The sequence below is a fragment of the Bidens hawaiensis genome, unplaced genomic scaffold, assembly GCF_021521415.1.
Source record: "Bidens hawaiensis isolate Kalapana, Puna unplaced genomic scaffold, B.hawaiensis_p1.1 tig00010796_1, whole genome shotgun sequence".
Taxonomy (NCBI): Eukaryota; Viridiplantae; Streptophyta; class Magnoliopsida; order Asterales; family Asteraceae; genus Bidens; species Bidens hawaiensis.
Window position 1 is genome coordinate 114841 of NW_027491829.1, and position 27650 is coordinate 142490.

Genomic DNA, 27650 nt, shown 5'->3' on the forward strand with positions numbered 1-27650 from the left:
ACTGATGTGGCGGTTTGTAGAAGTTTGTGGTTGTGGATGTATGAGAATATTATTCAAATTGGACGGCTAATGGATAAAGTCTGTGTAGGGCTTTGTATGAAACGGTATACACCGGTATATGCCAGACAACAAGGTTTACATAGTATGGAGATATACAACCATTTAAATATACATTTGTATATTATATGGCTAATGTATTTCATGGCTAGAGGTATTCATCCAACATCTTGTGACCATTTAGATAATTTACATCTCATTCCTTGTCCTAATAATTCATGATAAGTCATAGGTTTTAACAAATATCATGCTCCATCACATTCTCTAAATTAGGATTAAGTTTAGGGACCAACTTTCATTCTATTTGTTTGAAGATTCATTATTCATTCCCTATCTCATTTCTCTATGAGTGGAAGAAAGAGAAAAAAAGTAAAGAAAATAAAGAAATAGCCTTTAGTTAAATAGAGAAAGAAATTGAGATGATGAAACAATTGTGAATGATACTCCAATGTCACACTAAGATATAGAAGATGTATCACTTCTAAGACATAAAGGATTAGAGCCCCTAACCACAATCTTGGAGATGAAAAACAAGCTTTGTTCTACTAGAATCATGTGTGGCTTTTGGAAACATTAATATAGTGCGCTGTAACATATTTAGCCCTTTTAATTTCCTGTTCCGCGACAGATAAAAAACAATGATCATACAAAGTAGATAGCAGAAATAGCAAAAGTATTCAATTTAAACATCAATCATATCCCTGCTTTCACAAGCAAGATCATGCTATTTAAACTACTAAAGAAAACATCCTTAAAACCGAGAAAAATCAAGAAACACAACACAAAACATATTGCAGAAAACAGTTACTTGCTACTACCAGCATTCCTGGTTACAGAAATCGACCTCTTTCGCATACTGCTACCACACTTTGCAGATCATCACCCTCGTCAATAATCTCTGCTTCTTGTTCTTCAACAATTTCCTCATGATCATCATCATCCTCATCAATAATCTCCACTCCTTGTTCTTCAACAATTTCCTCATTATCATCACCCTCATCAGTAATCTCCACTTCTTGTTCTTCAACAATTTCCTCATGATCACCACCATCATCATCACTAGAGCTTTCTGGCTCCATTAAAGCCTTCCCCTTTGACTCTATCTTTTCTTCATTGCTGTTATACTCCTCTGAAGAAGTGTTGCTAATTATATCAAAGATATCAACACTCTCTTTCTGCCCGCTTTTAAACGAAAAACTCTTGCTTTTCTTATCAGAGAGTGGAATTAGTGACTGTGATTGTGGGCTTGGTGCATCTCTTCCCAAACTGTATGTGGTTGAAAGCTTTCTCTCTATACCTTCTCGTTCTTTCACCAAATCCCCGAGTTTTTCTAGCATTTCATTGCTTGGTGATCCCTCGGCTGTTTTTTTCTCCAGCTCGGTTATTGTTCTATCACATACCTTCTTTTGAAGCCGAAGCCAACTCTGCAAAACACAGCATACAGTCGTTCATTAATGATGTTGTGAAGTCTAGTTTTGTTGTTTCATTTACGCAGACAGATACTTTATCCAAACACCATTTAAAGGCACTTACTCTCTTTTCCAGAAAGTTCCAAAGATCTTGATTTTGAAGCTTCTTTTTGTTCCAAAATACACAGCAAAATCTTACCAGGGCTGCTAGTAATATCAACAGACTTGTTTCATAGAAGAGAAACAATTCGATTGCCTTCTCATTACCTGAATGAAGTGCGGATGCTAATTAGTATAATTGGAAGTAAACACACTAAACTATGAAATTGAGTGGTATGTTTATAGTTTACCTGTGTAGATGCTAACTTTCTTGATATCCATTATTGAACAGGTTGATGCAAGTTTCTGACCTGTTAAAAAAAAAAGATAAAACAACAAACAGATTACTATAATAAACTAATAATAATCTATGAGGTTGTTACGTGTGCTAAAGCATGAAAGCGGATTTCCAGTATCTGCATCAGATAGAAAAATAAATTCATAAGCTCCATCATTTACTAATTCAACTCGATGATCTCAAGAACCAAAAAAACCTTACTTGAAATAGAAAGAAAATCGAGAAGTATTCTTTCATCCACAACAAAAAGCCTTAAATCACTCTCGAGGAACAAATTCGATACCGAACCTATTTTAATTATGAAAACACAAAAGGTCAAATTAAGTCGTTTTCAGTTGTACATATGCATAAATGTCGACTTTTGATGACAGTGAAGAAACCAGATCACCAGGATAACTTTCAGACCAATAAACATTTCCTGTTGCAGGAACCAGCAATGTAAAAATAGTTTCTACCGGTCTCGTTGCAGAAACATATGTGTTTTCCTCATCCGTACGTCTAATCATTCCCGCCATTTTTGTCTGAGATATATAAACCGCATAGCCAGAACAGTCGAGAACCGGGTTGACTTGAATCACAGTATCCGTTTTCTTTCTTGTGGGAAATTTCTTCACAATCCCAGATGGTGAGATAGAGTAAAGAAATCCATCTAACGAACCGATAGATATCCAACCTGTAAGTTAAATCTCATTCAACAAAAGATACATGAATATATCGTATATGCTTAATAACTTAAATTACCATTAATATCAACAACTGGTGCAGAGGCTAGTGAACCTAATGGGCCGATATCATTCTGCCATAAAATGGATCCTGTCAACACATCTAAAGCAAGAATAATGGATCTTTCTGGAACAGTGACGTACAATCGACCATTGTTTCCAGCAGTTATAGTGAAATTCTTATTCAAAAAGCTTAAATCCTGAATCCACTTTACATAAGTACCGAGAAACGACATTGCATAAACTTCTCCTTGATTATTGGAAAACTGCAACAATAATAAGAACTTAATACTAATACTAATACTAACCATCAAAACGTAATCAACAAATAGTGCTTACATATAAATTAGCATCACAAAGATCAAACACAGGGGTTGAAACAAAAAAACATCCTGTGACACTCTTCTTACAACCGTAACGGAAACGAAATCGATGCATTGCAGGATCAGTGCCCCACTTTGTTCTCCCATCAAACTCGTAAGCACGCAATCCCCATTTTTTCAAATTAACAATAACACAAGAAGCAGGTATGCTTGCTGTGAGCCCAATAATCTCAGTATCATTCGGCCATAGGACACCACTTCCCAGGCCCAAGAACACTTCCCCAGCAGATTCAGGAGTTGTCATGTACATAGTATCGACTTTTAGTACTCGGTTTTCTGCAACCAAATATACCTGCCAAATAACCAACAGTCATCCATCATATAACCTAACAACAGTCATCAAGAGTATGCTAATATTTTATTACTGTTATACCTTTCCAGAAGCACCAAGAGCTGGTGTTATACCAGCATTGCAAGTGTAATTGAGAGGTATTCTCTTTATAATTGAACCATCATTCTGGAATATTATTAAGTTTTTTTCCAGGCATATGTAAACCTTTCCTTCATCAGTGATCAAAGGATTTGAGAGTGTCGCTGTTGGTTTTGGACGGTGCCTGTGACCTAATTCAAATCATAAAATTTGTAAAAACAAAAAATCAATGATTAAAGCTTAACTTAGAAAAGATAAGATAATAATAACCTGAAATCAAGGGAAGATCTGAAGCAGCAGAATGTAATCCGAGCATATAAAGTGTAAGAATGTGACTCAAGATTTTAATAATCGGTGACATGGTTGAGTAAAGATCGAAACTTTTCTAGGGTTTTCAATGGAAAATGAAGAGGAGCGGTTTTTTAACTGCCACTAGATGGCGGGAAATGCATAAAGATAGATACCCAAGAGATAAAAATTGAAAATTTGAATTATTATTATTTTTTTTGTACAATATAAATCTGGGCAATGCAGTTAAACTAATACAATATAAAACTGGTTTATAATGAAGAAGTAAAACACCAAAGAATTCAATTTATGAAACAGCAATTTCAATGTCTGTACATCAATCCAAATTTTGAATCCACTATAATATCAAATACCGTGCTTTCACTTCACAAGATTGGACCAAAATTTGCTGGGGACCGAATGCAGGAGCTTCCGTGTTAAATCTACAAACCGGGCTGGCTTAGAAGGGGCTCACCATACCAGCTAACTTCAACAAGGGTTCGGGACAAAGTCGTTTTCTTGTAGGTGCCATTGCAACCTTAGCAAGTGCATTAACATCACCAGCATGTATGTAGTTAACTATATAGTCAAACAGCTCGTCTTTACCGCCTCTTAGAGGATCCTGCACAGTTGGTAGAAACCCAAAATTCAGTTAATATTGTCAAAAAAAATTATGTTCCAAAGTGAAAAGTGAAAACTTACTTGAACAAACAAATCTGTGTGGGTTTTTCCTTTGTATAGTATTAGATCAGCTGACACACCAGCTCTCTTAAGAGTCTCCACAAAAGTCGTACTGCAAGATTCAAAATATTTATAAATGCTCATGTATTGCCGTATTGGAGTAATAAATGAAAATGAAATAGGGAGTTTTGAGGGAGTCAAACCTTGCGTGCGGTGGTATTGTAAAATCTTTGGTACCATGAAAAAGAATAATACGTGGTAGGATCGAAAAAGCATTTCTAACACTCGGATCCTCAATAATCAATTCAGGAGAAAATTGTTTCAAGGATTCCTCGCCTTCCATTATGCTGTCATAGCATGTTAATAGTTAGGTGCCTGTGAAAACAATGACCAGAACATACGGATTCTATAAATATTTACTTAATACCTTAAAAATATAGAGCGGTGGAGACCTCTTCGTTCAAAATGTTCAACTAGATTGGGTAAATGATACCTGTGAATTACAAGAGAGAATAATTTATTTGGTTAATGTGATTAGCTAAAAGAAAACAAATATTTTTAAGAAATAATGTTTACACTCCGGATAAACCAAAATATGCTTTAATCTGGGAGATACTCCAAGAAACACTTTCTCCCTTGAATTCGTTGATCGCCTGCAAAAAGAGTGCACAAGAAGAAATATGTGCACCAGCAGACTGTCCCATTAGATAAATCCTATTTGGATCGCCTCCATATTCAGAAATATTTTTGCAAACAAAAGATATTCCTTGAGAAACATCCTCAACCATATTGCTGATTGTACCTTGAGGAAAGTTCCTACATGCAAAACAAATCTTGGTTTAAACTATTAAGTCTTCAGAAGATCTAATGGAAAATGATGGCTAGTTTTTTTAAGTCACCTGTAATCAATGGATGCTACAATGATATCTCTTTGTGCTAACTGAAGCCCTAAAAGAGCACCCCAAGCTTTATACCCTATGATCCATGCTCCACCAGTCACAAAGATAACTACTGGTTTTGGGCTATCTATATTATTTGGTAAGTATAGATCCAACCTAAAGAACAAATTTTCATTCACTTATATGCATAAAGAAACGCAAAGTGCTATCAAACTACTACAAACCAACCAACATTACCTATTTCTAGGTTGATCGCCGTAAATTATACTTCTACAGACTTGGCTTGAAATGCAAAATTGATATAAAACTGAAAATATGTAATGGAGAAATTTAGCTTAATCATTCAAGATTGAAAATTTGAAATGTTGTTATATGTAAAAAGTAACCGATTGACAAACAAACCTTTGAGGAAACCGGGCATCAAAAGCATTGCATAAAGGAGCAGGGCAAGAAGCCTAAGCATCCACCGACGGCCTAACCTGGTAAAGAAACATTTATATGATTAGACCAAGTGTAGTGGAGGATGTGGGAGGCGCCAATCCCTTCCACATCAGCTTCAAATTCTCGTGAAACAAAAACAGAGGGGCGCCAGTGGGTTAACGGGCTTTGTGGGGCCAACCTTTAATCCAACCAATCACATTTTTGCACACACATTATTAAAAAAAAAAGATTAAATAATAATTGTGTTTTCGGTTAAAACATTGCTGTGTTTTTGAATGAAAAGTTAGTGAGAGCCCATGCCTATGTGGAAATGACATGGCAGAGCGTTTTTCACTTTTTTGTTAAACGACAACATATAATGCAAACTAAGTATTATGCAACAAGTGTCGTAGGAATAATATTATTATTATTATTATTTGTATGAAAAACTCTGTAGAAAGATTGATCTAATCTTAAAATAAATGAATAATTAAAAATGAAATGGTAATATAGAAAGAGAATTTAATAATATACCCTAGGTAGCGGAGGAGAGTAAAAGCAAGACGAGTAACGAGATAAGTTTCAGAAGCAGCATGTCCGATTTCGCGACTGAAGGATTGTGATCGACTCAGACACGGAGAATTAACCGCGGGCGAAGCATTGGCGGTGTTTATCCGACTTCCAACGCTGCTGGTGGTCCTAAAGCGTAAGGAATCAGGAGGAGTATTCATATTCATTGAGGTATTTGTTGCTGGGGTTATGTGACTGGTGGTCTTATCATATAGCATTTTATTTTTATGGATTTGATTAGGGTTTGTTTGTTTGTTTGTTTCTGTATCAAATCTAATCTAATCTAATCTAATCTAATCTATTGGTGTAGCCAAAACAAAAAAAAAGAAACAAGGTGTGATTTCAAACTATCTTTTGTTTTGAATACAACAGAATTGGTCAGATTCATAACGATCCAAAATCAAAAGGATTCATAACAGATTTTAATATTTTTTTAATCATTATACTTATTGCCAATTAGAATCCTTTTGAGTGTTCACGGGCGTTCGCCTTATGTGAGGGTTTTCCCCATATCAGAAGACGAGTGTATCCAAATGTAATATATATAGCCACTAACAAATTTAAAGGATTCGTCGGCCTTACAAGGATTAATGACACCGAGAATAAAAAATATTAAAATCAAAAGGATTCTAATTGGCAATAAGTATAATGATTAAAAGAAAAAACAGATATCAAAAGAGCATAATAATAAAGCATTCTTAAATAGTTAGAACTTTTTGATAAATTTACATGGAAAACTTGTCACAACCTATAAAGAATGATCAAGATGTCAACCACCATGCTAAAAGCATTGGATTTTATATACACTCACGGTGTAAAAAAAATCACACAAACAAGCCTTAAACGGCATATCTAGCATATATCTCAGTTATACTGCACCGCATAATGACATTGTTATGAAAGCACGCTTCATGTCTCTTCAACTTCTCCAGCTGGTTTGAGAATTATTGAAATATTCAGAACTGTAATCTTGACTACCAAACGCCATCCTTTGAAATAATCTAATCTGTGCAGAATGTTCTCTCGAGTCAAATATTTCACTTTGTCCTGGTTTCATCCCGTTTGACAAATCTGTTGTGAACTCAACAATCGAGTCTAGAGCTCTCACCACCTGCATCAATCATTTTTAAGTTTTTGGCCATTTCAGGCAACAATTAATACTTGCTACTTGTGTCCAATGAAACAATTATTACCTGGCTCATTCGTGGTCGTTTTGGGGCTAAATGGCGAATGCAGGCTGCAGCGGCTTCAATCATCCGGAACATTTCTACCTGCACGTAGTTCTTTCCCAGCCTTGGATCTACCAGCTCATCAAAATCCTCGTTTTCAAGCGCTTGATTCAGTAGAGGTCGGGCCTGAAAGTATATGATGAAGACCAATGAATTTAAGTTTGATAAATAAAGAGAATTAATTTCTGTAAATTTGAACAGTTTATAATAAACCTACCCATTCAACCAGGCTTTCATCACCAAGGGGTCGAGATGCATCAACAGGCTTACGACCAGTAATGAGCTCTAAGACCACCACCCCGAATGAGAATACATCTGATTTTTCGGTCAACTTCCCGCTTGAAGCATACTCAGGAGCCATATATCTGAGCAAATCACAAAAATATTTCATTTTACTGCTGTAATATATATTTTTCTATCAAACATTAGCATCAAGGAGAAACTTAAGCACTACTTTGTATGAAGCTTATTTAAACAATCCTATCCAACCAAGCCAAGGCTCAAGCCTATATCAGTCCACAGTACCCGATTTGTAGACGAGCTGCACAATGAACTCATAGGAACCATGCCTATACAATCTAGCCAAGGTTCTAGCTTTAGGCAACCCAACACAGCCCAAGCTTAAGTTGTGCAAGCTTAGGAAGCCATAACAAGAACCCGAGCCTGACTACTTTTTCATGAGCTGACCAAAGTCGGGAATAACTCAATTCACATACAGCAGTAATAGCAAAATTCTGCTTAAATAACTCTCAGCAACCGTGCAATATTATCAAGAGTTATGTTCCTATTCTGGTAAAATCTAGGTTTTCAGAAGAAAAGCACAAAACAATACGCAAAGAGACGAGACATTTGTTCAAGAGAGAGTATGCTTAACCTATTGATGTGATCGATACCAAACTGATACCGTACCAAACATACCGAAAACGAGTGAAAGCATAAACCAAATACCTGTACAGATTTGTTGGTTCCTAACAGGTATTGTTGGAAATACCGAAAAATACAGAAACTGGAGGGTACCAAAACCGAAAACATGACAAATGAATACCGGCAACGGTACTGATGGTGTTTGGTCAGTATCAGTTTGATATGGTACCGATACTCGGCAAAAAATGCTCATTCCTAGTTTAACTAACTGGAAACAGTTAAGAGGCTACTTACCCAAACGTGCCCATGACACGAGTTGTGACGTGTGTATTTGAATCCATTGCCAACTTTGCAAGCCCGAAATCTGCCACCTGCGAATTAAAGTGATATAACTTTAAACTGCAGTTTTCAAAACTCTTTTGATAATCTCACTTGCTTTTCTTGAAGGCAGAAAGAACACCACAGTTTGCTAAAAGCCTAGAATGAGTGATTTTAAGACAAACTAAAGTAACTAAAATGTATATTTAATCACTCATCTTATGGAACAAAAGATAGGCTTAGGAGTGCTAAATACAACTGTTAAATAATGTTGAAAATAGTAAGATACCTGAGCATCAAAGTTGTCATCCAAAAGAATGTTTGATGACTTAATGTCCCTGTGAATGATCCGTGGATGACCTGATACAAAATAAAAACAGCAAAGTTATAAAATTACCAAAAAAAAAAAAACGAAAACATATCTCAAGACTCAGAACTTACAATCTTCATGCAAGTAAGCTAAACCACGAGCTGCACCAGCAGCAACTTTAATCCGGGTCGCCCAGTCCATAACCGGTCTGCCTTCACCTACAAACAGATAAAATATAATATAAAAGTTTGAAACTGCAAAAACATTATCCTAAATGAACTAAAAGATCCAAAATGTACCATGAAGATGATAATGAAGGGTGTCATTTGGGACATATTGATAAACAAGTAACCTTTGATGCTCAGAGATGCAATAACCAACAAGAGAAACTAAATGACGATGATGGACTCGACTAATAATCTCAACTTCAGCTCTGAACTCCCGTTCTCCTTGTCCACCACCAACTTTCAGTTGTTTAACAGCAACTTCTCTCCCATCTGGTAACACCCCCTTGTAAACACACCCAAAGCCACCTTCACCTAACAAATTGCTCCCTGAAAACCCATCTGTAGCCTCGGCTAACTCTTCATAACTGAACCATGCCCTTGAGTTTCCCACACCACCATGGTCTGGTGAGTACATGGATTTACTTAATGATGGGCTCCCAGCTAACGGGTGAGATGATGGTTGGGACCTCAGAAATTGGGAGTCTGTAGACCACATAAAAGTTATGGGATTTAATGACCAACTACCAGCAATAAAGGCACATCATTTATAAAATAAAGGTGGTTTAGTATATACCTGATTTTTGGGAGGAAGCAGATGGTGAGGGCATACTGTAGTGAACATTAGGGCGTCGGGCTCGTCTTTTTTGCCTTCGTTTGAACCACACGGCCATCAGGAGGAGAGAGAGTGTGACAAAACCGACAACAACGCCGATTGCTACTACACCGCCTGTTTTTGACCCGCCGGATGTACCGTTTTGTCTAGTGGTGTTGGTTGCTCGTGCGGTTGGTTTCTCAGTGGGAGAAGGGGGTGATTGTAAACCAGGGGTTGTGGGAAGAGATGAATTGGTGGGGGATGGTAAAGGAGGTGGTGATGAGGTTGAAGATGGTGGGGTGATGGTGGTGTTTGAGGGGGGAGCGGGTGAAGGAGGTGATGGAGAGTGTTCGGGCGGGTTTGCTGTTGGTGGAGGCGGAGAGGCGGAGGCTGGTGGCGGTGATGGAATGTTTTCTGGAGGCGGTGGGGAAGGGGGGAGTGACTGAGGAGGTGGTGGAGTCGGGGTGGCGTCTGGCGGGGATGGAGACGGTGGAGAAGCGGTTGGGTCTGGTGGTGGTGGTGGAGGAGACAAAACTGGAGCAGCCGGGGGAGTGGCGGTGGTGGGAGGTGGTAACGGTGGGGGAGTGTTTGCGAGTGGTGGTACTGCAGGTGGCAACGGGGGAGGAGAGGCAGGTAATGCTGGTGCTGGCGGTGACGCATCTGGTGGTGGTGGTGGTGATGCATCTGGTGGTGGCAGTGTTGCATCTGGTGGCGGTGAATTGACTATTGGTACTGGAGGCAATTGAAGAGGCGGAGCTGAAGGCGTATCCGGGGGTGGTGGAGTTACAGTGGCCTGATCGGGCTGAGACGCAGGGGGGACAGGTGTAGGGTTTGAAGAAGCGGGTGGAATCGCTGAAGGTGACGAACCCGGAGAAGGTGATGACGAAGCCATTAATACAATACTTACCTTATCTTGTCAACAAAATGCTTAAATCTCACTCTAAATTCCCATCATTAGTTCCAGACAGAATGTAGCAAAAATAACCAATCCCAAGTCTCAATAAATCAAGAATTGGCGAAGAAGGTCAAGAATTATGATTGCGAATTGACCAAATTGATGACTCAGCAATCAGTTACCAAAATTCCCAAAATTTCAACAAACACCCAGTACCAAAATTCAAGATCTTGAAATAAACACCAAGAAAAACCCCAAACCGAAGACTTGGTAATCAAACGAAAAGTCCAAGCACTTCAACAAACAGTTGGTGCGCAAATCTACAATGCAATCAAACCCCAAATCTCAAACTTGATAATTTAAGCAACAACATGAACAAAATCACAAATTGATCAAAACCCCAAATCCAGATTCAAATGCAGCAGGAAATTAAGTAACAAGTACTGTAGTAGCTAAAACAAACCCCAATAAAATAAATATCCACCAACTCTAGAAATAAAGCAACAAGAAAAGAAAAATGCTTGAACTTACCTATTGTTTGTTGATCCACACACAGTCACGGACTGGGACATTGATGGAGATTAAAGTTAAAGTTGGAATGAGTTTTGTAATTTTGTGGATCTGAGAAAAGAAAATGGAATGGTGGGGTAAGGTAAGGGTAACGTGTACGTGGGGGCGACTTTGACCAAATGTTGTTCACATACAATATTTAGATTAGAGGTGAATGAATGCTATGCGATCGTAGAAGTGAAGTCAAAACAAACATCATATCATATCATTATCATTATCATTATCATTATCATGTTGAATAGTGAGTTTGTGGTCTGTCATAAACATATAGGCATAGTGACTGAATTAAGGCAGCCAGATTCATAGGGATTACATACCATGTTATGATACTTCAACTCTTTTTTATTTATTGAATTATTTGATTATCTGGTAACTTATCCTAGTTATCGTAAAATATTAAAGTTGTTGATTTTTATTGTTGGTGAAAGTGTATCTTTAGTCTTAAATATTCGAATCATCATTATTTTGGTACATTAATTAATTTTGATGAATCATATCTGAATAATGGTTTTATGGCTTTCTGTGATTCATTAGAAGCTGGTTAATTCATTTTATGTCTGATATGAAGTTTGTATCTGATTCAACAACGAAGATCTTCTTGGTTACCTAATGGGTCTTTCTGATCCAATTATAACGCTTTAAATTAAAGAAACAAAAGAAATAAAGTAAAAGTCATGTTAATAAGTGAACAAGGTTTTATCTCACTAGGGTGAGGATGGAGGACTAGACGAGTAGGTGGCATTCACTAGTTGGATTCTTGGAACTTAACGGGTTTTATCTCGTCGTGCCTTCGGGCAAGTGTTCGCGGACGTTAGCATTAGGTGAGAGTTTTCCCCAGATCAAAATACGCGTGTATTTTGATGTGATGAATTTAGCCAGTAACACATTTTGAGGATTCGTTCGCCTTTAAAAAAAGTTAAAAAACAAGTGAACAAGGTTTTTCAATTTTCCCTAATATTCATAAATGCCCATTTAAAGTAATTAAATTCATTATTAAAAGCATATTATATTATTAGCCGATAATCTTCTGTTTTTTAGAGCTTTAATAATTTTGGACCGAGTAAAAGATTAATATTAAATTGAATCAAATAGGTTTCATACTTCCATTTGCTGCACTTTTCACGCGTTTGTTAAAACCAATCCTAATAAAGAATTAAAAAATAAAAACTTTTGAGTTGAAATTTAAATATAAAATGCTATTGATTGAAGTTGAAGTAGAATGTTGGGATTGAACAGCTCATGTTAGTTGGTGAAATCTGCCATCTTCTCTAACATGAGAAGCATGACTGATGAATCTCCATTGATGCTAGCAAACCCAACTAAATGTGTACGTGCCTTCCTTTATCAACTATCCCTTATATGATTTATATCATACAGAAACTCTTACTAGCAAACGTTCCATTTAAGCATGGCTCCATTCTTTCTTTCAAGTTCCTTAGAAGATAAACCGAATTCGTCAGCTATCAAGGCGAACCTGGCTGCACTTGCAACTACTAATTTTTAAAAGATTGGGTTTTACAATTCAAAAAGGGTAGCGACGCAACATGCTGTGCGCTTGCCTTCTGTTTCGATGTAATCGTTACTTGCAACCGAATTTTCAAAAGGTATGAAGATATTGATGTGCTCTCTATCGTAATAGAATTAAAATCATAGGGTGCACAACCATACCAGGCACTATTGGGTGACCCCATCAAGTAATTTGGGTACTTCAGGAACACAACCTCATGTGCTTTGGGTAGTGAAATCGGGTAGAAAAATTGGGGTTTGAAACCTGAGAAGAAGCTGAAGAATTAAGATATTTTTGGGTAAAAATGAGGTGGCAGTGCCTCGATGGTTAGTAACTTTGGGTATTTTAGTAGTTCCCTTTGCACCCTTAATGTCTAGCACAAATTCATCAATGATATAAGGTTATGATTCTTTTTAACTTCTTTGAGCAGCTAAAGTAGTGATAAATCATGTTGATAAAATGGGTACTTTAATACCATGATATAGAAACCATGTCAACTTTCAAGCCCCTGAATCTCCAACACCACCCATGAGTTAATAACTTATGACCATCAATATTGTTGTAGTTGTAGTAATTTGATTGGAGTGGGTTTCTCTAGTCTAAACGGGAGGTTATTAAAGACTTAGGTACAATAATATCAAGATTAACTAACTTCTAAATAGTTAGTTAAGTTGTTAAGACCTATTTAGGCAGGTTGAAGTAAGTGGAGAGCGGGCACATAAGTTATGTGTGACAAGCGGTTCTTAATAATACTAAAAGGAGAAATTTATAAGATCGTTGTCCACTCAGTTATCCTATACAAAACTAACTGTTGGGTCATCAAGAAGACACAAGCGAGAAAGCTGGAGGTGACAAGGATGAGAATGTTGAGGTGGATATACGGGCATACAAGGTTGGATTAAAATAAAAATGTAGTATTTTAGGAGAAATTGAGGGAGACATGAATGTTGAGGTGGATATGCAGGCATATTAGATTGGATTGTATTAGAAATGAAGTCTTTCGTGAGTGGATATATATCTTCAATATCCCAAACTTTAGCCTATATAAATTAAATAATTATTATTGGGGCATGTTAACAAATAATTGTATTTTATACTAATGAAATAATTATAAATAAATAAATGCATGTTGAAGGATTAAAGATCGTGATACTTTTATAAAACATAATGATGAGTAAGTTCATATAAGATTATATGGAAACCTAAACCATAGGAAGTTGGTTAGTTTGCAAATTGAAAATACAAATGTATAAACATGTTGAATTAGTTCCTGTGTGTTGAAATGTGAAGAAAAGAATGGATTTAGTAAGTCATAAGACAACATAGAGCATGTATTCCCTAAAGCTTGGAATGCTTACCAATTGTGATAATGTGCCTAAATGAAGAATTTTAAAAATATTATGTGAAATTTGTTGGTTTTAAATTGCTTTAGAATATTATATATTCACTCCAATAGTCAATAGTCCAATGTGTCTAGCATGTTTTAGTTGTTAATTTTGGTTTTAAAATATTAAAAAAGGGATTGTATGTTAAAGTTGGGTAGAGTTTGGGGAGAAACATATAGTGTTGAAAATCTCATGTTTTACACAATTAAGCATACTTTTTAAATATAATATAAAATCAACAAATGTGTTGTTTAAGATGTTCTTTATATGGTTGGAAACTTGATGAGTCTAGTTTTTACTTAATTTTACCATGGATAAACATGGCCAACAAGTGGATTAAAACGCAAAATGCATTAGGCTATTCCCGTTGTATGAAATATTGAAATAAGGACATTAACTTAGGTTTGATTCTATGTTTTTGATTATTATAAGGAGTTAATACGTCAAAACTATTGTTATTGCATAGATCGGTAATGTTGGGCCTTGTACATGTATCAATCTCTATCTTTCTCTCTCTCTCTCTCTCTCTCTCTGTACTTCAAAAAAATTTAATTTGAACACGTGTTAACCAACCAGCTCTCCTAAAAATTTGTTTCCCATCTAACCTGAGGATCCGCTTTTATACACAGGTACCTACCAATCCAATCCAATCCAATCCAATCCAGTTACAATTCACTACTTTATAACCTTTCATCTTTATCATATTGATTTTTTTTATATCAGTGATCACTTAGTATACGAATTTACTTTTCTAATTACCTTTATAGTAATATATAACATACTGTTAATAAATCTACCCTTCATAAATTGTCATTCATCAAGTAATATAAATTAATATGATGAAAGTTCAACAATATAGAGCACCTCGGTTTCTAGTTCCACCTTCGTAAAAATCTATTTGTTTTTTTAATTTGAATTTAAATCCAATAGATCAAGTCAACTACGACCTATATAGCTATATTATTATAATATGTTTCGATGAAATTTTGTAACTGAAAAATGTGATGTCAGGTTTTCTAGATCGAAGAATTTTCAACAAATTTAAAGTAGATAATAGAGGTGGGCAAATAAACCGGTTAACCGAATCAACTCGAAAACTGAACCGAAACCGAACCGGTTTGAAACCGATTATGTAGAAACCGGTTTGGAACCGATCGAAACCGTAGGTTCGGAACCGGTTTGTAATTTTCTCCACCAAAAAACCGGTTAACCGAACCGAAACCGGCCAAAACCGGGCAAAAACCGGTAAAAAACCGAACCGAAACTGATCAAAACCCGAACCGAAACCGACTGTACCATGGTAATAAACCGGTTTCAACCCGAACCGAAACCGAGCATAAACCGGTTTTGACTTTTGTTGACCAAACCGAACCGGTTTTAACCCAAACCGGTTTTGAGTTTTAAACCGGTTTGTATACCTCTGGTAGATAAGACATTTTGAAAATAGAAAATAGAAGAATTCCATAAAAACATCACAAGTCTCAACAATCAACTATTCAAATCAAAAACTAAAAGTTAAAATTATAATGATTTTGGTTATTTTCAGAGAGAGTTAATTGTAGCATGTCCATGATACAAATGATCGTTATAAAAGTTAATTATGATTTCTTTCATTTTTTAATTTTTTGAACTTCCGTGTAATATTTATTCACAACAAAACAACCCAACAACAAATTAGCCATCGGCCCACACCGCTTGAATGGCCACTTTAGTTTCACAAATTTAAAACTATGTTTTAAGCACGTTTATTGTTTATAAACGATATAAATATCTAAACATTGGGCTTAATCAACGTTGCATATAAAATATATTAGTATTTAAGTGAGGTTATTAATATAATTTTATCTTAAAATTAATAAATTTCTAATTTGAATTTTTTAGATGTCGGTTTTAAAATTTCATAGGGTTGGTTTCAAAAGTTAATTAGGGGGCGATTAGGATTATAATGAGTATATAACACTGTCTTCTATGGAGGGAAGTTGCCCCCTTTCTCTTGCAATCCCCCCCCCCCCCACCCACCCCACACACACACACACACACAATCAACTAGTGGACCCGTAAGATATCGGCTTGTTGCCCGGTTCAGTTTCGCAAACATTTACAAATGGGGTTTGGCCTAAAATGGTGCCACTGGATTTCGGGCCATCTTATTGGGTAGGGCTTTAGTATTGGTCAATGAATCTCCAATACGGGGTTTATGGAGACTCGCTTTCTCCAATTAACAAAGGCGACAGAATATAACAGAACAAGATTCTTTTATTCTCTTAGGGTAGGTGGCGAATATATCCAAACTGCACGCCACAGTCTCGAAAAAATGATGTATTTCTCCATAACAAAATGCCTCGAAAGTTGAATTATAGAATTGAATCCGCTTTTGTAACAAAAATGGTTCCAATATATCCATGTTGGTGTTTTAAATGTTTTGTGATTTGTATGCGTTAATTCAACTCTAAGTCCGTCCATTTTAATAGTTACAGACGGCAAAATGTATTGGGTTTATTGTCAACTGCGGAATAGAGTCAATAGACACACCCATGAAGGGTTGACGTTTTCTTTTGAAAATTAAATAAAGAAAAATATTCCGCACTTTTGCGCTCATGACCCTACTAGCGACCAAGTCACCCAACATCACTAAATGGCTAAAAAGGTTAAGGTGAGTGGGCCTATAAGCTTATTTTAATAAATTATATCATTATATTCTAATTTATAAATACCTTATTTTTAATGAGTTTTATTTCTAGAAAAAGTGGTATAAAAATATACAGAGGTAGGCAAATAAACCGGTTAATCGAACCGACTTGAAAACTGAACCGAAATCGAACCCGTTTGAAACCAATTATGTAGAAACCGATTGAAACCGTAGGTTCGGAACCAGTTTGTAGTTTTATCCACCAAAACCGGTTTCAAACGGGTTAACCGAACCGAAATCGGGCAAAACCCGAACCGAAACCGATAAAACCCAAACTGAAACCGATCTTACCATGGTAAGAAACCGGTTTTAATCCGAACCGAAACGAATCATAAATCGGTTTTGACTTTTGTTGACCAAACCAACCGGTTTTAACCCAAACCTGTTTTGAGTTTTAAACCGGTTTGTACACCTCTAAAAATAAGTATCTATATCGGCATCTATATACTGTATAATAAAGGAGCCAAGCTTCTGTCAGATAATACTATGATTCTTCCATTTTTTTTTTTTTCATTTTCCCGCTCACTTATTCTCTGTAGTATGGATTTCCGGGTGGATCTCCACAGCCGGCGGTTTAATCTTGCTTTCTCTACTCCTATTCAATTTCCTAAGACAAAAACAATCTTCAACTACGCAAAGGGATTCTAATCTCCATCTTTATTAGTCATCACAATCTAGAACAACAATTGAAGATTTTTCATACGTAACTTCATAGTTCATACGTAACACGACAATTATAAACCCTTAATCGTCATCTTATTGATTTCTAGATGATTAGGTTTCATTCTCCTATCAATCATCTAAACTTGTAATTCACCTATCTCGATTTGAAATTGTTCCTAATGATTGATACCGTGATCTTTAGACAATTGGATCTAAAAGGAGAAGTCAGCATGTATGCGCTAAGCAATTCCGGGTGTCTTAAGATTCGAAAGTTGTAGATAATGTTCATGCGAGTCGCATTGATGTTATATGGGTTAAGGTCACAATTTTATTATTCGATTAAGAATGAGTATGATCCTGAAATCCGATTATTAATTAAAGCATGGTATAGGTTTCGGCAATGAGGTTCTAAATCTGGTTTGTTGGACTTGGACCCTATTAATATAATCTGCATGTATCATAATTACTTTTGCCTCGGCACTCATATGTTAGGTATTAAACAGAGTCGGTACGCAGCGTAAACGCAAACACACACGCACAAACAAAAGCAATAAATAAGAGACGAGATTTTACGTGGCTCGGTCAAGGCGACCTATGTCCACGGCCTGCAACTAGGGTATTTTTATTAAGCATGGTACAAAGATTACAATACATAACTATGGTATATATAGAGAACAATTAGGTTAAATGACTTAGGGACCAAGAAAACGTCAAATGGGCTTTCCTCCATAATTAAATGGGCCGCCCTTTTTGTCTTCTAATCGTCAACCAACGAACCTGGCCCAGAGGCCTTCACCAACCTAACATCATACGATTATAGGAGTCCAAAATTGAAGTGATTAGTTTAAACCAATTATTCCTTAATGTTACAATGTGTTTTGAATGTGAAGATACGGAACAATTCAAGCATTAGAGAGGACGAATGCGGTATGAAAAGTACTAGAAATCATTTTCAAGGGAGTTTCAAACTTAGAATGACTAATTTTCCAAATGAAAATTTCCAAATTATAGTTTGACATTAAGGGTATGTTTGGTACAAGTAATGGAAAGAATGAGGGAATGAAATGGACAATGGAATGAAATAGATAATTACCATTCCATTGAAATATTTAGTTACCATGTGAAAATTGAATGAATCATTACTTTGTATTGTTTGATAGGTAGGAAAAGACGACGAAATAAATTATAAATGGTAGCGACTAGATAGGTGGTGGTGGGTGGTGGCATTGGAGGGTGGCGGTGGTTAGCGATGATGGTGGTTGGAACGGTGGTGGTGGCCAGCGGGTGGTAACGATGGGCGGTGGTGGTGATGGTCGTGGGTGATGGCTGATGTGGTGGTGGTCGATGGGCGGTAACGGTGGTTGGTGGTGGGTGGTGGTGATGGTCGGGGGCAATGGCTGGTGGCTGTGGTGGTGGTTTGTGGTGACGGGTGGTGGTGGTGGGTGGCATCAGTGGCGGTGGCGGCGATAATGGTGGGCGGTGATGTAGGGTGAAAGAGAGAATTGAATGGGAAAACCAAACAAAGGGTGAATGTAATGAATTTGGGGTATTTTAGGGGAAATGAAAAGGAATAGGTAACAAGTGATTCTATTCCGTTAGCTAACCAAACACCATTTTTCTCATTCCATCATAATGATAAATTCCAGTTCATCTGTTATTTCTGCATACAAAACACTACTTCACAAATTTTTCATGCTCCTAAGTTACCTTCTTATGAAAATTTGATAAAAATACAAGGAACTAACTAGGGTGACAACTACCACGCTTTAGTGCTTGTATTTTATTTTATTGTGACATGAGCCGAAAGAAGAACACGCTAGCTTGTATTTTATATTAAGTTATTACCTCGGTTCAACAAAACATTGTGAGTCCGGCAAGGGGGCGAGGGCTAGACTTCATGATCAAATTTAAACTCATACATAAAGGTAAGAAAGCTCATACACAATGGTGAAAAGTAAAATCTAGAGTGAAAAAGTAAAAAGTACACGTTTAACAAGTTTAATGAATGAATGCGAGATTTAAGGATACCGTGCGAAGGGGTTAGATTGGTATAAAAATGGATGCCATCATAAATAATTTAGTAATTAAACATATAAACATTATAACGAACTCTAAACATGATACATATTGTCTTTTGTAAGAATTTCTAATTTCTAATACAAAATAGTATGAAGTCTTAATAATATTTTTCAGAATGAATAACTCTACCCCTAGATTACACGCATTTTTTATAATGACAAGACTTGAACCCTTACCCATTGAAAAGTCAGACGTAACCAACATTTTATACCACTAGACCAAATATAGGGTTTAAAAGAGAAGGTAGTAAATATATATGTCTAATGATTGAATGTCTTATTAAGGATGGATTGCTAATGAATATCGTGATTGGTAAGAATGTGCAAAACGACCACCATGTCTGTTTACCTTGATATACTTTCGCACAGGCGTGTGTACAAAATGACCACAAAAACAGGCTATCAACTTTTATTGTTAAAACAACCCCACCAACATGTAGTCTAGGTAACATAATGTGAATCAAATGTGAAACTTTATTATTAATCAACCCCACCTTGAAATTTTAGGTTTTGGAAAAGGAAGGCGATGATGACATGAGAAAGTTGGACTTTTACTATTTATTTCTTTTACAAAATAAGTGTGACACTCCTCATTTTTATAATATAACATTTGACAATATTTAAATTTTAATAATGATAAATAAAAACTTCGTATTCAAACTGTGTTGATAAATTCCACTCGAATATTGACGAGTGTTAGATCAATAAGTCAATAAAATTAAACAAATGAACTTGAAGGGATTAGTTGCGTCATTTACTTTTACTGTAAGTAAAAGTTCTTGATGAGTATTGCAGGGTTAGCTCATGATTGTGAGAATGGTTGAACTTATCCGCAAATCATTTCCTATCTTTTATTTTTTAAAACTTTTTGTCAGGTCATGTGGTATACTCTAACATCCATTAGTATTAATATAACATGACACTTTAAATATGCATTAAATCACTCCTTATTAATGCGAAGCTTGCTAAAAGGCTTAAGATCCTCCCACACCACATGGGATCCTCACACACTATTTTTTTTCTATACGGCTCGTATAGGGCTATATGGTCGTATAGCACCTGAATCATGTCAGTTTGTGTCGGAGCTTATCGGTCATTGTTTGTAGTGTCTCGTATAGGGCTATACGGGCCGTATAGGGCTATACATGCGTATAGACAATTTTTTGGACATAATTTTAAATATTAATACGTTAATATGGGCGTGTAGACAATTTTTTGGACACAATTTTAAATATTAATACGTTAATATCTTACATTTTAATGTATTAAATATATATACTTGGCTAAATATGATATTTTAGAATAGAATAAATTATCTATTAGCATTTACATAATATACCCGGCTAAATAATTTGTAGTTGTACCCCGAGAATATTCGTTTAAGCTTATATTCTATTACATTTTATAATAGTCTATACACAATAGTCAATCAATGATTAAGCAAACAAGAAAACATTTGATCAAAACATACTGATAAACATCTGGTCCACCTACATAAAAATAAAAGTGCATCCCAAACATTTGACAAAAGTTTTCTATACGGTTGTATAGCTCTATACGATATAGGTTTTATGGTGTGTCAGCTAGCAATACGAGCCATTTAACACCTATACGGCCCGTATAAATCTATATGATCGTATAGGTTGAAAAAGCTGGTTTCCCCCCCCCCTTTGTCAGTCATGCATAGCCTATACTGCAATATAGACCTATACGAGCCGTATAGGCATATGGGGATGGTGTATGAAGATCACATCCCTTGTTAAAATGGTCAATGGATTATGCTTTATAATGGGTTAAAAAAAAGAATATGTATTAATTACTAATTGATTTGTTATTAAATGTTTGATATTAAATTAAAAATTAAGAGTAGTGAGATGGAGTTAAATTAATTAAACATTTTCCTTTGGATGAGATTGAGTGAAAGAGAGAAAATTAAGTGATATGGAGCTTATGCAGAGTTAAAAGGGGTTAGAGTATACCTCATAGCCTAACCATTTTTCATATCTACTTCACAACCGATAAGTCGATAACTAAATCCCTATGGCATTTCTTAGCAATCACTTTAGTACTATCACACTAAATATTTAAAACGCTACTTGTCACATGCATGATTATTTTGATAAGGCCCGCTGTCTTGTTACGTTACTAGTTTTTTCTTTATCAAGCACAAGACCGGCACCTGTATTGATTGCACTCTTATGGTACTAGATTTATTTCATTATAAACAGCTTCTTGTTATTTAGTTAACCCCCAACCCCCCCCCCCCCCCCCCAAGTCAATAAACAGTTGCTACCAAATTATATTTAGGGGGTGTTTGGGATTTGCTTATTTTGCCAACTTATAACTTATTTTTTGAAAAGTAATAAGGTGTTTGGGATTGCTTATATTTTGAGTGAAAAAGTTCCATAAGTTACATTTTTGTAACTTATTAACTTAATGAAAAGTTATAAGGAGGTAAAATAAGGAATTCCAAACACCCCCTTGTTTGATAATTCATACTTGTGATTTAATGAATAGTTCTAGCCGTGTACCCTTCCTTACTCAGGATGATTGCAAAATTGTAATCTAAATAATTTAATTTTGTGTACGGCAACTTGTGAATTCATGAAGATTCTTGCATGCACACTAAACTTGCGCATCAACATGAAAGTGATTTTAATTTAACTAAGACTATTTCAATCAAAACAATGTAGTTTCTAACAGTTTTACAAATGTATGAATATATGATATTATCCTATTTACCCCTAACGTTCTATATACGTTCTCTCATATTGAGTATAGATCGCACATAAGAAAACAAAGTGAAGTTAAAATCAGTCATGGAGTTTATGGTTAAAATCTAAAAGTAATTAGAATAATTAAAAAATGAATTAAAACTCGACTATTTGATTCCTATGGATAAAGCACGAATCGAGATCGGTGATCTGTCTTGGGATGATTAGAGCAGATTTCGTGTGACATTCCATCCTTTGAAGATTTTTTTGTTTTGGTTTTTAGTTTGGCGGCGGTACATTACCGTTTTTTTCTGACCTGCATACATTTAATACTTTTGTTGGTTGTTCAAAAACTATAATATAAGGCTCTTGAGTCTTGAATACTTCCAAGAAAGTTTTCGTACTACAGGATACGATCTCTTATATTTGTAAGCAATTAAAACACTAAATTAGAAGTCTAAATCAAAGGAAATATTTTCCAATGTCAAAAGATCTTAAAAGAGAAGGCTCCTCATTAAAGAGGTTTTGATCAAATACAAATTACATTAGTGTGCTAACGGTGAGAATCAAGTAGTGTAATTACACTACTTGATTCTCACCGTTAGCACGTTAATTTAATTTGTACGTTAACTTTCCCCATAAGGCAAATTAGAAATGAATAATCTCATCTTTTGTGTATTGGCTGATAATAATCTCACATTTAAAAATTACTACATCGGTCCAACTTTTCAACTATTTTTGTCTCAATGGACATCCGTTAAAAAACACCTAATGTCGTTAAGTGTTTTTCCGAGTTTCCAACCGATGTTTTAGGGATTTCAATCGGAAGAAGGATACGAGTTGACTAATGTAAAAACTTATCTCGAAACGGTGATTTAAATGGCTTGATTTTTGTTATGAACAATTTTGTTTTTATAATCTAACATTCTATTTTGTTTTTATAATCTAACATTCGACCATACTTTAGTATCAATAATAAATAGAAACTTCGTATTCACGTTGTGTTGATAAATTCCATTCGAATATTGCCGAGCGTTAGATAAAAAAGTCAATAAATTCAAATTAAGATTAACAATGACAATACCTAATTTCCACATTTGACATGGTGGATGTATGCTTAGTTGTCATCTAAATCCACCATATGAGATGACGTAACATCTAGTTTCAGTTAAGGTTTGTGCCAGACATTTAGAAACACTTTCTTTCTGTTTAAACACTCTACAGCCAAACAATTCATAAAAACTTTTGTGTAGTTAGTGTAAGAGTTTGAAGAGAAAGGGTTTCAACCTTTTTAGAAAAGTCTCCCAACCTCCCTTTATGTTCATAAAGTCTTGTGTGTGTTTCTAACCCGGTATATAATTTTCTAGAAATAAATAATTTCAAATTTCAATAAAGAAATTTTATCTTTATATTTGTTTTGTAATGAAGATTAGTAAAAGATAAGACCAATCACTTTAGATAGTTTGTTTATTTTTTAGACAATATATTCACATGATCATTTATGTGTTTCATTATATAGAGTTGTAATAAAAAACAAAGTGAAACTAATTTTAACATGAGGGATAAAATTAAAAATAAAATTACAAATATTTAAAGATTTATGAATTTTTAACTTTTTATTTTTATATTGCGTATTGTGTAATTATTCTACCATATATTATATTTTTTTAAATTGTGTTATTATTTAAATAAATTTATTTATTTTAACCCGTGTTCTACACGGATATCTAATCTAGTATGTCCATAAATTCTTGTGTTTCTAACCCGGTGTATAATCTTCTAGAAATTTTGCTTGTGTCAGTGGGTCACAAAACCTTAGAAACATCATGTAAGATTATTAGAATATGGTCGTAACTCATAAACATCATGTAAGATTATTAGAATATGGTCGTAACTCATAAGGATAAATTTGAATAACCTAACCAGCATTTGTTGACTCTTAAGCACTTCCTATCTTTACTTTGGTCACCAAAGATTAGCTCATGATTGTGGGAGTTGTTGAACTTATCCACTAATCATTTCCCATCTTACTGTTTAAAAATTTACCCCCCTAACAAACGATCACTAAAGACGTTTTTTACACTTAATATTTTAAACACTATATTTGATACATAAATGATGATTATTTTGACAAGGCCCCTCTCTCATAACATTACTAGCTTTTGGTTTACGCTTATAGCGTATGATTTGTTTTCTTTATTTCAATATCTAAACAAATATTGATGATCAAATACCCTTTTGCGTCAATATATCATCAACTGGCCGTGCGTTTAAAAGCTTTCTCCCTTAATTAAACTTATAGATCAATTGTGTTATGTACGTCTTTGTATCGACAAAAATGAAGAATAAATATTTATATACATGTTACATGTACAACAAATTACTAATATGGAAAAAAAAGAGGAAAGAATAAGTTCATTTTTAAGGAAAATAAAACTAATCTAAAACCTAAATTGAATCTAACCTAGGTAAAGTAAATAGTAAACGAAGTCTATTAACAACGCAACTCACATATGGTGCGCATAGCTGATGTGGAGGCAACATAGCATGCAAGCGTTGTTTGAAGCTAGCCTGCCTGTTTACAAGCGCACGCCGTGAATGCTAACACACACGTGAGGGTATTGCCCGTGACCGCTAGCATACTATATATGTGAATAAGTGGATATGTTTATGGAAATGATTGCTAGTTTGGTGGCCATACATTCAAACTAGTTTTTTTTTGTCCGGCTACTATATATTTAACACTTTTGTTGGTCGTTTAAAAAAATAAAAGAACACGCTACGTACTCTTGAATACTTCAAAACAAAGTTTTCGTACAAGAAACAATCCCTTATTTTTACAAACAACTAAAACAGTATTAGAATTCTAAATCAACGGAATTAATGGATCATCATCATATATTGTCAATAAATAAGAATTCCATTGAGTCAAAGGATTTTAAAAGATTTAAAGATTCCTTATTAAATTAAAGTAACATACCCTTTATTTATTTTGAACGGCAATACTCTTTATTTAAAAATGAAGTCATAAACCCGAATTGCCCGCCACCACTAACACTTTTACTATAAATGAAAGAATATTATTACAACGGCATTATCAAGATCTTCATTTCATAAAACTATAAGAGGACAACCTCCTTGTCCTTTCCTTTCTTAACACTAAAATGCTAATAATAATATTATTATCCTCCCTCTTACTTCTTTCCATAGATCCAGCAGCCACCAGTAACCACCCATTCACCTTCCCGAACGGCCACTCCACCGTCCTCCCGGACTCTTCAACCTTCTTCTCACCCAACCTCCTCTCATCACCTCTACCCACCACCACAACATATCCGTTTCCCACAACCCGAAACCAAACCGGAACCATACCGTTTCGTCCTTTAGTGACCTTAGTGTCACTTTGGATTTTAAACCTTTTTTAAAATTCTTTCTAGTCAGAGGCAGCCCGTATTTAACGTGTCAGGTGTTACAAAACGTTCCTTTAAACATTTCAACGGTCCACAAAATTATTAATTTCGTACCCAATAGTTCTAAAACAAAATACAAGATTTTTCTTGGTAACGGTCAAGTTTGGATTTTGTATTCGTCTACACCTATCGGGTTGGCCCGAAAGTCGTCCACGATCACATCCGAAGCCTTTCGTGGTGTGATTCGGATTGCTTTGTTGCCGAATGTGAATTCGGAGGCGGTTCTTGATAAATTTAGTTCTTGTTATCCGGTTGCAGGTCATGCGATGTTTCGTGAATCGTTTAGTGTCGAATACCGATGGAAGAGTAGGGGTTTAGGGGATTTGTTAATGTTGGCTAATCCTCTGCATTTGAAATTGATTAAAGATTCATCAGTTAAGATTCTTGATGAATTTAAGTACCAAAGTATTGATGGTGAGCTTGTTGGTGTTGTTGGGAGCTCGTGGAAGTTGAAAACCGACGCGGTTGAGGTAACGTGGCATTCGATCAAAGGGGTTGTGAAGGATTCATACCCTGAAATTATTAGAGCACTTGAGTCAGATGTGAAGGGGTTGGATTCGAGAAATATGTCGACTAATTCGTCGTATTTTTATGGGAAGTTAGTGGCGAGGGCGGCTAGGTTAGCGTTGATAGCCGAAGAAGTTGATCATGTCGATGTGATCCCGAAAGTTAAACAGTATTTGAAGGATACAATTGAGCCATGGTTAGATGGAACCTTTGTTGGTAATGGGTTTTTGTATGATAAAACATGGGGTGGGATTATAACTAGACAAGGGTCTAATGATAGGACTGGTGATTTTGGTTTTGGGATTTTTAATGATCATCATTTTCATATCGGTTACTTCCTTTATGGAATCGCGGTTCTTGCTAAAATAGATCCTGTTTGGGGGGCAAAGTATAGGCCTCAAGCATACTCTTTAATGTTGGATTTCATGACACTAAGGAGGGGTCCGGATTTGAAGTATACGCGCTTAAGAATGTTTGATTTGTGGAAGCTACACTCATGGGCTGCTGGATTGACTGAATTTGAAGATGGGAGGAATCAAGAGAGTACGAGTGAAGCTGTGAACGCGTATTACTCGGCTGCTTTGATGGGGCTAGCTTATGACGATCCACATCTTGTTGCGTTGGGGTCTTTGCTTACGTCGTTGGAGATTCGTGCTGCGCAAACATGGTGGCATGTTAAAGAAGATAGTACGCTTTATGGTGCTGATTTCACACGGGCGAACCGAGTGGTGGGCATCCTTTGGCAAAACAAAAGAGATAGTGTGCTATGGTTTGCTCCAGCTGAGCAAAGGGAATTCCGGTTAGGGATTCAACTGCTGCCGATTTTGCCGATTTCTGAGGTGTTGTTTTCCGATCTCGAGTATGCGAAGCAACTTGTGGAATGGACTTTACCTTCTTTGAAAAGAGAAGGGGTTGGAGAAGGGTGGAAGGGGTTTGTGTATGCATTGGAAGGTGTTTATGAGAAGGAGATTGCTGTTAAAAGGATTAGGAAATTGACTGGACATGATGATGGGAATTCTTTGAGTAATATGTTATGGTGGATCTTTAGTAGGTAACAAACAAACAAACATGATATGTTTTGGTTTGGACTTGTGTATTTCACAGATTCTACAAGTGGTAGGTGTGTTATTTATCATCATATTCATGTTTTATTTATTTAGTAACAAATTGTTGTATCTTGAGATCTTAGCTACCATGTTCATGTCTGATCTCTTAGCATTTGTGTTCCAATTTGTTTGAAATTGAATTTAAAGTTACAGTGTTAAATTTTGGATGTCCTTATCTTTGCCTCTTGGGTTGTCAAAGAAGTGCAAATATATGGAGTGGGTGTGTTTGCATTACAAGTTTGAAAGAAATAAGGAAAAGAACATAAAAAAAGTTATTTAAGAAAATTGTTTTATAGCTTGGAATTAGAGTTGATATTAAAAAAAAAAAAA

The 27650-nt window shown here is 35.6% G+C and overlaps 3 protein-coding genes and 1 pseudogene across 4 annotated transcripts; 1 reads left to right on the forward strand and 3 right to left on the reverse strand.

The window, feature by feature from the left end:
* Window positions 1–625: 625 nt before the first annotated feature.
* Window positions 626–3768, reverse strand: LOC143536401 (protein GAMETE EXPRESSED 3-like). Of its 2 annotated transcripts, none has more exons than XM_077030402.1 (11): window positions 3609–3768; window positions 3342–3529; window positions 2925–3260; window positions 2605–2851; window positions 2252–2536; window positions 2065–2151; window positions 1949–1981; window positions 1817–1876; window positions 1591–1733; window positions 1017–1481; window positions 626–953 (listed from the first exon to the last, which is right to left on the reverse strand). In XM_077030402.1, the coding sequence occupies exons 1-11, from the start codon at window positions 3697–3699 to the stop codon at window positions 888–890; spliced, it is 2001 nt and encodes a 666-aa protein (XP_076886517.1). In that variant the 5' UTR covers window positions 3700–3768; the 3' UTR covers window positions 626–887. The 2 variants fall into 2 exon arrangements, with proteins under 2 accessions (XP_076886517.1, XP_076886518.1); XM_077030403.1 differs by having other exon boundaries at window positions 627–953; window positions 1071–1481.
* Window positions 3769–3964: 196 nt separating this feature from the next.
* On the reverse strand, window positions 3965–6357 carry LOC143536378 (putative isoprenylcysteine alpha-carbonyl methylesterase ICMEL2). Its single transcript, XM_077030382.1, has 9 exons — window positions 6161–6357; window positions 5609–5685; window positions 5444–5513; window positions 5207–5362; window positions 4884–5123; window positions 4735–4800; window positions 4511–4654; window positions 4329–4419; window positions 3965–4248 (listed from the first exon to the last, which is right to left on the reverse strand). Exons 1-9 carry the CDS (start codon window positions 6355–6357, stop codon window positions 4087–4089), a joined length of 1203 nt encoding a protein of 400 aa, XP_076886497.1. The 3' UTR covers window positions 3965–4086.
* Window positions 6358–7095: 738 nt separating this feature from the next.
* LOC143536400 (proline-rich receptor-like protein kinase PERK8) lies at window positions 7096–10692 on the reverse strand. Its single transcript, XM_077030401.1, has 8 exons — window positions 9719–10692; window positions 9217–9627; window positions 9049–9135; window positions 8897–8967; window positions 8584–8660; window positions 7643–7790; window positions 7390–7551; window positions 7096–7307 (listed from the first exon to the last, which is right to left on the reverse strand). Exons 1-8 carry the CDS (start codon window positions 10626–10628, stop codon window positions 7116–7118), a joined length of 2058 nt encoding a protein of 685 aa, XP_076886516.1. The 5' UTR covers window positions 10629–10692; the 3' UTR covers window positions 7096–7115.
* Window positions 10693–25401: 14709 nt separating this feature from the next.
* Window positions 25402–27280, forward strand: LOC143536351 (glucan endo-1,3-beta-D-glucosidase-like; annotated as a pseudogene).
* The last annotated feature ends 370 nt before the right edge of the window (window positions 27281–27650 follow it).

What these genes read in the sequence shown, in the direction of transcription:
- LOC143536401 (XM_077030402.1), bottom strand. Translation starts at nt 3,699, where the DNA reads ATGTCACCGATTATTAAAATCTTGAGTCACATTCTTACACTTTATATG. An exon ending in TTTGTGATGCTAATTTATAT is followed by an intron (nt 2,852 to 2,924) that starts GTAAGCACTATT and finishes TTATTGTTGCAG; the next exon opens with TTTTCCAATAATCAAGGAGA. An exon ending in GGAACTTTCTGGAAAAGAGA is followed by an intron (nt 1,482 to 1,590) that starts GTAAGTGCCTTT and finishes TGTGTTTTGCAG; the next exon opens with AGTTGGCTTCGGCTTCAAAA.
- LOC143536378 (XM_077030382.1), bottom strand. Translation starts at nt 6,357, where the DNA reads ATGAATACTCCTCCTGATTCCTTACGCTTTAGGACCACCAGCAGCGTT. An exon ending in GTAGCATCCATTGATTACAG is followed by an intron (nt 5,124 to 5,206) that starts GTGACTTAAAAA and finishes TTTTGCATGTAG; the next exon opens with GAACTTTCCTCAAGGTACAA. An exon ending in TATTTTGGTTTATCCGGAGT is followed by an intron (nt 4,801 to 4,883) that starts GTAAACATTATT and finishes TGTAATTCACAG; the next exon opens with GTATCATTTACCCAATCTAG.
- LOC143536400 (XM_077030401.1), bottom strand. Translation starts at nt 10,628, where the DNA reads ATGGCTTCGTCATCACCTTCTCCGGGTTCGTCACCTTCAGCGATTCCA. An exon ending in ATGACAACTTTGATGCTCAG is followed by an intron (nt 8,661 to 8,896) that starts GTATCTTACTAT and finishes TTTAATTCGCAG; the next exon opens with GTGGCAGATTTCGGGCTTGC. An exon ending in ATGAAAGCCTGGTTGAATGG is followed by an intron (nt 7,552 to 7,642) that starts GTAGGTTTATTA and finishes ATATACTTTCAG; the next exon opens with GCCCGACCTCTACTGAATCA.